This window comes from Micrasema longulum, unplaced genomic scaffold (assembly GCF_059751315.1).
Source record: "Micrasema longulum isolate JH-2025_06_02 unplaced genomic scaffold, ASM5975131v1 h1tg003260l, whole genome shotgun sequence".
NCBI classification, from domain to species: domain Eukaryota; kingdom Metazoa; phylum Arthropoda; class Insecta; order Trichoptera; family Brachycentridae; genus Micrasema; species Micrasema longulum.
The window spans coordinates 78,528-88,958 of record NW_028280343.1 but is presented as its reverse complement, the minus strand read 5'-3'; the positions used below and the strand labels follow the sequence as shown (position 1 = coordinate 88,958).

The following is a 10,431-nucleotide window of genomic DNA, read 5'->3' as shown; positions in this document are numbered from 1 at the left end:
TGCGCAGCTCTACACGTAAAAACCGCAAAGCTTTACACTGAATTTCCACTTAGTTACGCCAAAAGAGAATTAAGAAGTCTGACTTTAACAGAATGGGAAGAACGATACCAAAGCAGCACCACTGGTTCTGGAACCAAATACTTTTTAAAGACACTAGAAGAGTGCAAAAACTTCAGAAAATCAAACACGCCAACATTCGAGTCAACCCAAATTCTAACGGGCCATGGAGCCACACTCTCTTATCTTCACAGATTTAAATTGAAAGATAATCCGGCTTGTCCTTGCGACGCACAGACGGAGCAAAACGTAGATCATCTGTTGTTTCACTGCCCCATGTTTGCCATAGATCGATTCTCTTTCGAAAAAGAGTGCAACAGATTAAATGTTCCATTTGAAGATTTTACGCAGGTACTTCAAAACAGGTTACTCTCCGGGATGTTCGTGAACTTTGCTAAAGTAATTATAGATAGAATAAGACCCATGAACAAGTAAAGAGGCTGGCACTCTATACTTGTCATAACAATCTGTGATAATAACAATATTAAAATGTAAACTAATCAAAATTTCTCCACAGATACCTCCCTTTCCTGTTAAGGTTTCTCATGGTTCCCTTAACACTTGGACGAATGTCGGAAAGCGAAACTAGCCCATGAAAACAGAGGTTATAGGTACACAAAACACAAACACGCAAAATGACTCACATAAAAACGAACACATATAACAAAATACATAACACAAACAAGTATAGTCGCATTCGGGGGCGCCGACACATGTATTTGTGTTAGTGCTTTTGATGTGATTGTAAACTAATTGACAGTACACAAACACTTACACGTAAAATCATACACAAAGCACTAACACTAAAAACAGCACAAATATATCACCTTGATAAATAATAAGCAAGGGAAAAACAATGCAACACAACCAAGAAAAAAAAAAAAAAAAAAAAAAAAAAAAAAAACCTAACCCAACCTAACCCAACCTAACCCAACCTAACCCAACCTAACCCAACCTAACCCAACCTAACCCAACCTAACCCAACCAGTTGCAATCAAACCGTCGTCAAGGAAGGTCGCGCTCTGTGTGCTCCGTACGCTCAAATATTGAAAATCGCGATAAAACTAGTTTTTTCGAAGTTTTTGTGTTACTGTTACATATCATTTTCTTTGGATTTTTAGTGCGCTTTTGATGCTTGTTTTCATTTTTCTCTAAATTCATCAGTTTTATAAATATTTTTAAAAAAGTGGTTTTCTTTTACGTAAAAGTGCCGTTTAGCAAAACGCTGCCCTCTGGGTTCAGTTTTAATACATTCTGTTTACTATGTCTTGTGTGTTCTATTAAATTCTACAAAAAAGCCCGCTCGACATATAGTGTACCACCTACCGTTTTCGGAACAATCAGTTTTTTCCGTTTTACACGTGTTCCTGAAAATCTCCATCTCTTTTGTGATATAGTGTTCATTCATATCAAATCACGTGAATTAAAGAGGCAAATACATGTACGTTTTTAGATTTTGGAAATATTTAAGTTAAGTGACAGTTTTCAAAGAAAAACTGAAAACGACCCTTTTTCACGAACGCTCACCTTGTGGATTAATATATTTTTTATTTATTTTCTTTTTAAATTAACATCAAAAGACGCGGCTTCTAAAAACAATTAAATAAGACCTTTACACTATATTTTTATCTCTTACACGTGCCGAGTTATCTTGATTATTCCGTTTTTCTTTTCTACGAGCGTACAAAAATATTTAATGTGTGTATGTGCTCGATGACAAAAAGGCTCAAGTGACTTTCGTGTAGACGTCTTGTTCTGTTCGTTCCTGTCCTGTTCTCCTATCGTGTACATTATCTATGAAAACTCTTCGTCTGCAGAAAACGCAAAGTGAAAAGTGAAAACTCGGAAAATTCATAAGAATCATAGTTTGTCGGAAAAGCCCTGCAAAAGCCTGCACTTTGGCGTATTTTTTTTTTTTTTTTTTTTTTTTTTCCTTTATTTTTCCTTTCCATCATAACAATACTATTCTTTCATAATGTCCATCAAGCCGACACGCTCAAGTCTCGGGCCTAAGGTCCTTGCCAGCGGGTCGCGTTCAGTTCCTGGATCTAGGGACTCTTCTCCTATTGAGATGATATCCTCCGGAATAACCATTACAATGCCCGATAAGGTCCCACAAAGAATTTTATCTCCCACTGAGGAGTCTTTACGATTAATGGAAAAGGCTGTTGAAGCACTTAATAGTGCAGGAAACTTGAGGAAAGGAATCAAGCAAGAGGTGGTTGCCTCTCTAAAGGGCCTTGACAAAATCGTCAGGCAACTAGCTGCAGAGGAAAACAGTTCAACCGCTGCCAGTTTCTCCAGCCTTGAGAGGGCTGTCAAGGACCAAACGGCAATGATATCCGCCCTTCCAACCTTGCAGGCCCTGGAAAATTTTCTCAACAGCGCCAAAGTACCACCTTCTTCTGTTATGACGCCGCCGATGCCTAAGATGAGCTACGCTCTTATCGTCAAATCCAACGATCCTAATAAAAAAGGGGAGGAAATCGAGGGTATTGTGAAACAAAGCGTGAATGTTCGTACCACGGGCATAGGCGTTTCAGGGTTTAGGAAAATTAACAACCAGCAAGTTCTTATTAATTGCTCTTCCAAAAAGGACCAGGAAAAAATGATTCATGAAATAAAAAATAAAACATCGAACTTGCTAGTGGAAGAGGGAAAGAGGAAAAAACCACTTATAGTTTTTAAGGGTCTCATAAAAGACGTCACCCAGGAGGATATAAACGAGTCTATGAATACGCAAAATGGTGGCCTGAACGTTCCAAATGGGGACCTCACGATAAAATTCAAGAAAAGAAACAGGAATGCCCTTCTTTCAAATGTCGTCTGTGAAGTTAGTCCATCTACCTGGCGAGCTATTACTCAAGCCAAGAAAGTTAATATTGGTTACCAAAGAGTTGTGGTGGAGGACGAGAGTCCTTTAGTGCAGTGTTATAAATGTCTATCGTTTGGGCACGTAAGAAAGTACTGCAACCGTGAGGAAATGTGCGCATATTGCACCCTTAACCACTCCACTAAGGACTGTCCTACCAAAGAGCAGGGTCATCCTATTTGTCACAATTGTACCGTTAGAAATACTGAAAATAACAGCCATTTCGCTACTAGCAAGCTGTGCCCATTACGATCCATCATGGATCAAAGAGCAAGAGAAAGGGTGGAATACCTCTGCTAAGGGCGGCCAGAATGTGATAAATAATAATGTAATTAAAATAGTTCAGTGGAATATGGGAAGATGTAAAGCGGCGCAGGAAGAAGCATTCTCTGAAGTCGATAAATTGCCTGACATATTTTTGATCCAAGAACCATACACAGGAAGTGATGGAAAGGTATCGATTCCTGGTTTTGTAGTTTTTCAAGCCTTAAACGAGCAAGAGAAAGTTTGTAATGCGGCTATTGTGATTTGCAACAAAAAAATAAGTGGGTTGTTTCTTACAAAATACAGTACTACTAACGAGGTGTTCGTTGAAATAAATATCAATAGCGGAAATGTTACCACTAAGAATGAGAACATCGTCATTGCGTCCGTATACGTAGAACCAACCACGGAAATAGAGAACATTACAGTTGTCTTGAAAAAACTAATAAACAAAAAAATGATCGTCGGAGGAGATTTCAATGCAAAAAATATATGGTGGGGCAGCAACAGAACTGACCGTCGGGGTGATGTGCTTGCTTCGTTTATGGCCGAAACAGATATGCATGTAAATAACATAGGTAACGATCCAACTTTTGAAACTTACAGATGTAATCGACATATATGTAGCACTATAGATATAACAATAACAACTTCAACAGCTTTGAATTTAGTCGAAAATTGGACAGTGATGAGGAATATGTATTACATGAGTGACCACAATCCAATATGTTTTAATATTATTACAAATCCTTTTCTTCCATGTCAAAATAAAACATCCATTTATTATACAAAAAAGGCAAACTGGGAAAAATTTGTAAAGACACTTAAGGAAGAATTTACCAAATCTAAAATAACTGTTGACATATTTGTAAATTTAAACGATAAACACGAACTCGAAAAAATAATAGACAAATTTCATGACTGTTTGACAAAGTCATGCCAGAAACATATTCCGCTTAGAAAAGAATCCCAACATAGAAGTTGTCCATGGTGGAATTCAAACTTAAAGAATATAAAAATGGAATTAAGAAAAACAAAACATAAATTGGAAAACTCTAGCTTTAAAAACAGGCCAGCAATACTTATAAAATATCTTGATTTGAAGCAATTCTACAAAAAAGCCATAAGTAATGCAAAAACAGAATCATGGAGGCAATATTGTTCTATTCAAAACAAAGAAACAGCATGGACAGCAATCCATAGAGTATTAACAAAACAAAGAGTAAAACTGCCTACTGCCACTCTCAAAGACGGGAATGAACAATTGGAAACAGCAGAAAGAACCGCTCAGAGGCTAGTTGACAGATTCTTTCCTGATGATGTAGAACAAGAAGATAATGATGAGCAATCAGAAATTAGAAGTTCAATAACAAACGAAATATTTTTAAATTATCAAGAAGATCCTCCATTTACAGATAGCGAAATACTAGAAATTTTTCAAAACTTGAATCCTAAGAAAGCCCCCGGACGTGATCACTTGACAGCAGATATTTGCCTTCATACTTATATGTCGAATCCTGATCTTATAAGAGAGATATACAATGCTTGTTTACGAATTAAACATTTTCCGACGCGGTGGAAAATTGCTTTTATAGTGGTTATCCCGAAACCAGGAAAAGACGACCATTCGGACGTAAGTTCATATCGCCCCATAGGACTTTTACCAGTTTTAGGCAAAATTATGGAAAGGCTTATGATAAATAGAATCAACTGGAATCTGCATAATACAAAACAACTCAGTGATCTCCAATACGGATTCACTCCACAAAAATCGACGGAAGATGCACTCAACGCATCAATAGAAACTTTGAAGAAAGCTTTAAGATGTAAAAAAGTAGCTGTAGCTATTTCACTGGACATCAAGGGTGCATTTGATAATGCGTGGTGGCCCTTTCTTCTTCTGCAGTTAAAAAATAAGAAATGTCCGGTGAATTTGTATATGCTTGTTAAAAGTTACTTGAAAAATAGAAAAATTCAACTCACCCATTATAATACTACAATAGAGAAGAAAACTACAAAAGGATGTGTCCAGGGATCAGCGTGCGGCCCAAGTTTCTGGAATGTAATAATTGATGACATTCTACGAATAACGTTTGACGGCAATGTAGAAATCAGGGCATTTGCAGATGATATTTTCCTCATCATTGTTGCTGATAATGAAAATGAGTTGCAAACAAATGCGAATAAGGCATTAGAAAAAATAGTAGTATGGGAAAAGAAAACTAAATTGCACTTTTCACAAGAAAAAACCAACGCCATGTTTGTTACGCGAAAGAAAATTATACCTCCCATTATTCATATGAGAAATTGTGAAATTAAGTTTGTCGATTATTTTAAGATATTGGGGGTAACTATTGACAGAAACCTAAATTGGTCTAGGCATATAAATAACACTTGCAAAAAAATTGCAGCTTACACAAACAAATTAATCAGAGCAGCAAAACCAACTTGGGGCGCATCACCGGAAGTCATACAACAAATTTACCATGGAGCTATAGTTCCGTTGGCAACTTACGCATCTAGTATTTGGGTTGAAGCAGCGGAAAGAAAATGCAATGTTAAAAAACTAAATGCTGTACAAAGACAGATCGCAATCAGATGTTGCAAAGGTTACCGCTCGATATCTATGATTTCGGCACAAGTGCTTAGTATTTTCATGCCACTTGACATCAAGATTAAAGAACAGGCAGAATTATACAGTGTTAAACGCACGAAACAACTCAAATGCCTTCCGAATGACCGAAATTATCAAGGAGTAATTGACATTCATACACTTCCTCACCCAGCCACTCGAATAAATGCAAAATACATTTACTTTGATGAAAAAATTCCAATACCAGGCCCAAATGAATTAACAATTTACACAGATGGAAGTCTATTGGATGGGAGGGTTGGCGCTGCTTTTGTTCCTTTTGAAGGAGAAAAAGAGCTACCGGCAAGGAAAATTAAGCTAGAAAATTACTGTTCTGTATTTCAAGCGGAACTTCTAGCTATAAATGAAGCAATTTTGTATGTGCTAAAGAAACCAAAAAATAGATGGGAAAATATAACAATATTGACTGACTGTAGATCAGGAGTAGACAGTTTAAGAGATAGAAAATCAACAAACCCTTTAATAGTGAGCATCAAACGCAAAGCAGAAGAATTAGATACAAGGCAACAATCTCTTATAGTAGGATGGATAAGAGGACACAAAGGAATAAAAGGTAATGAAGCAGCGGATGGCAAAGCAAAAGAAGCAACAAAAAAGAAAACAGCTAGTGAATATGATAAATTTCCGATCAGCTTTGCTAAAAAGACAATAAGGCAGCGATCATTAGAAATGTGGAACGCAAGGTACATCAATTCAAGTAACGGAAAAATAACAAAATTATTCTTCAACTCTATATACGAAAGATTTAAATCTATTGGATTATTTAAACTAAATTTCGAACTAACACAAATATTGACTGGACACGGGAGAATGAATCAGTACCTGCATAGATTTAAAATAAAAAATTCTGACACATGCCCATGTGATAATGTTTCGATCCAAGATGTTCCTCACCTGATAATTGAATGCCCGATCTTCAGTAAAGATAAACATGATTTGGAAACAATGCTGGGAGAAGATCTAAATATATCGAAATTAAATGAAGTAATTACGAATCCAGAAACTGCAGGAATATTTGTAGAATTTTTGAGGAAAATTGTAATAAAAATAAAATTCATAAATGAAAAGAGCGAAAGCCAATTTTGAAAAAGAAAAAAAAAAAAAAAAAAAAAAAAAAAAAAAAAAAAAAAAAAAAAAAAAAAAATATAATAATTAATAAATATTTGAAAAAATGAACAAATAATAAACATGAAAATAAATATTAAAAGTGCCGAAGCCTTGTACATTACACGCAAGGCGGTAAACAATAAAACCAGAAAAAAAAAAAAAAAAAAAAAAAACCTAACCCAACCTAACCCAACCTAACCCAACCTAACCCAACCTAACCCAACCTAACCCAACCTAACCTAACCCAACCTAACCTAACCCAACCCAACCCAACCCAACCTAACCTAACCTAACCTAACCTAACCTAACCTAACCTAACCTAACCTAACCTAACCTAACCGAACCTAACCGAACCGAACCGAACCGAACCGAACCGAACCGAACCGAACCGAACCGAACCGAACCGAACCGAACCGAACCGAACCGAACCGAACCGAACCGAACCGAACCCCGTTTAGCAGCAGCAAATTTACAAACAGCTTATAACAATTCCGACCTACCAGCCCTGAAGCCGAAAACTCGGCACATGGTTATTATTCAGGGTAAAATAACGCCTACAGCGAGCGAAACCCTCGAAAAAAAAAAAAAAAAAAAAAAAAAAAAAAACTATTAAAAGCACCGTCAACGTTGCAGCATTAGGGATCGGAATAAAAAGCCTTAAAAACAAACAAACAATAAAGTTCTTATACAGTGCGATACTGAAGAACAATGCAACCAGCTATCGGCCGAAATTTCAAAAAATGACAGTCTTAAAGCCCAAATCGGTACCAAGATTAGACCAAAGGTCATCTTACCGCCGATCTTACCACGCCGATCTTACCAAAGAACAGATCGTAACTGCTCTGCTTAATCAAAACACAGCCCTAATGAAACTTCCACTCCTAAGGCTTCCGTTCTCTTTACACTAGCTTTTAAAAAAGATGTCACACGCAAATGCGCGTGATTTCAGTCGAGTCTGAAATTTGGTCCCGCCTCGTTAAAATGGAACGCGTTAATATTGGGTACGACAGAGTCTGGGTGGCAGAATACATGGCCATCATTTCATGTCAAAAATGCATGAGTTACGGACATTCCGTTGCTCATTGCAAAAACAAAGAGGTCTGTTGGAAGTGTGGCGGAGAGCATAAAGCTGCTCAATGCTTAAAAATTAAATGTTACAACTGCTCCATAGTCAACAAAGTTTATAAAAGCAAAACACCAACTGACCACAAAGCTCTTAGTCTGGAGTGTCCGGCACACCAAAGACAACCAGTTAGATATAGAAACATTGTCGATTATGGACAGTAAATCTATAAAAACCATCAAAGTTGCTCAGGCAAACCTCCAAAGATGCGAGGCAGCCACATTGTCATTTTTAGAACAAGCTATACAACAAAAGTATGACATAGCACTCATACAAGAGCCGTATACTGGTAACACCGGAAAGATCAATAAATCAACGTTCAGTGGCAAAATATTTCAAAAGTGTAGCCGAAATTCACCAGTAAAGGCAGCCGTTATAATTTTTAACTCTGAGATATCTCAGAGCTGCATACTCTTAGATAAATATAGTGATACTACGAGCGTTTTTATTGAAATTAAAACAACATTACAAACACTTGTATTAGGCTCCCAATATTTTACTCCAAGCGAAGACGTCGACTCCTGCCTGAGCAAAATCAGCACCTTGTTTCAACATATCGTTCACGATAAGATCAAAAATCTAATTTAAGAATAAGTCGGGGCAGATGCAAATTCTAAGAGCAGCGACAGATCAGACAAAAGAGGAGATAGAGTTAATGACTTCATGTCCCAAAATCAACTTCACATATTAAACGAGGGAACCACACCCACATTCGAAACTTTTCGAAGAAATGATTTGTTAACAAGCATCATAGACATCACAACATGCTCTACAAACATGATTGGTCTAGTCGAAAAATGGCGAGTCGACCGACAGCTAGCCGCTCTTTCAGACCATAATGCAGTTACATTTAATATTAAATTAGAAACGGACTCTAATACTTGTGTAAATGACGCTACGACGTTTCTATACAAAACCAGCAAAGCAAACTGGAAAACATTTCAAAAAACCTTAAAGAAAATATTAACAGAAAAAGAGCTAAATTCAATAAAAATAGACGAAAATATTGAACCGAGCGTCCTAAACAGACAGGTAAGTACTATTACAGATGCAATATCTGAAGCCTGTCGCTCATCCATCCCCAACATTAAAGCCTCAAAAACCAAAAAATGTCCCTGGTGGACTGCAGAACTAAATGATCTTAAAAAAGAAGTCATTAGATTAAAAAGGAAATTGGTTAACTCGGCTGCTGGTAGAAGAAATTTCATAACATTACCAGCATACATAGAGATCAAGCAAAAATATAAAGAGGCGATCTCGTTAGCTAAGACTAAAAGCTGGAAGGATTTCTGTACGGGACAAAATAAAGATACGGTTTGGTCCACGGTACAAAGAATATTAAGAAATTCACAATCACGACCCCCCGAGACGCTTAAATTCAACGGCGTTCAAACCACCTCAGCGCAGGAGTCAGCAACTGAGCTTCTTAAACATTTCTTTCCGGATGATACCACGCACGGTGAAACAAGCGAGCAACTCGAAATTAGGCAAAATATAGCAAAAAGTCTACTAGCCGATAATGATATGCCTTTTACGTTATTAGAAATAAGAAATATTCTATTTAGTTTAAATTCCAGTAAAGCACCGGGCCGCGATCATTTCACTGCAGACATTTGCCAAAAAACATTCGAATGCATTCCGAACACCATTCATAGCATATTTGATGCGAGTCTGAGACTCGGCTGCTTCCCAGCACTATGGAAAATTGCCAGAGTAAAAGTAATCCCAAAACCAGGTAAGGAAGATTACGGAGACGTGTCTTCATATAGGCCAATCGGTCTTTTACCCGTATTTGGAAAGGTCTTAGAAAAACTTCTAATCAAAAGAATCTCATGGAGATTCAATAAACTTGAAAAACTAAGCCCTAATCAATACGGATTTACCCAACAAAAGAGTGCCGAAGACGCCATGGTGAATGCGGTCACTCTCATTAAAGAAGCAACAAAGAATGGTTACCATGTCTGTGCTATATCCTTAGATATTAAAGGGGCCTTCGATAACGCTTGGTGGCCCCATATTTTAAATCAATTAACAAAACTTGAGTGCCCGAAGAACATATTCAATGTCTTCCAAGACTACCACTCCGACAGGATGGTAGAAGTTAAATACGCTGGCGCATACTCAAATAAAAGTTCAAACAAAGGTTGCATACAGGGATCTGCTTGTGGACCGGTGCTTTGGAATATCGTCCTAGACGAACTTTTACAGTTAAGTTATCACTGCAATGTTCATTTACAAGCATTTGCAGATGATGTCCTAGTTTTAATAAAGCACAAAGATACGAACTTATTGGAACAAATAACAAACGAAACTCTCTCCTTAGTCACTTCTTGGGGAGACAAAGTAAAATTAAAA

General features: G+C 37.1%; 1 protein-coding gene across 1 annotated transcript; it reads left to right on the top strand.

Moving 5' to 3' along the window:
- Positions 1-1,960: 1,960 nt before the first annotated feature.
- Positions 1,961-3,386, top strand: LOC148270910 (uncharacterized). Its single transcript, XM_088242067.1, has one exon. It carries the CDS (start codon positions 2,033-2,035, stop codon positions 3,227-3,229), a length of 1,197 nt encoding a protein of 398 aa, XP_088098193.1. The 5' UTR covers positions 1,961-2,032; the 3' UTR covers positions 3,230-3,386.
- Positions 3,387-10,431: the final 7,045 nt, after the last annotated feature.

Excerpts from the sequence above, each read along its gene's own strand:
- LOC148270910 (XM_088242067.1), top strand. The coding sequence starts at position 2,033 with ATGTCCATCAAGCCGACACGCTCAAGTCTCGGGCCTAAGGTCCTTGCC.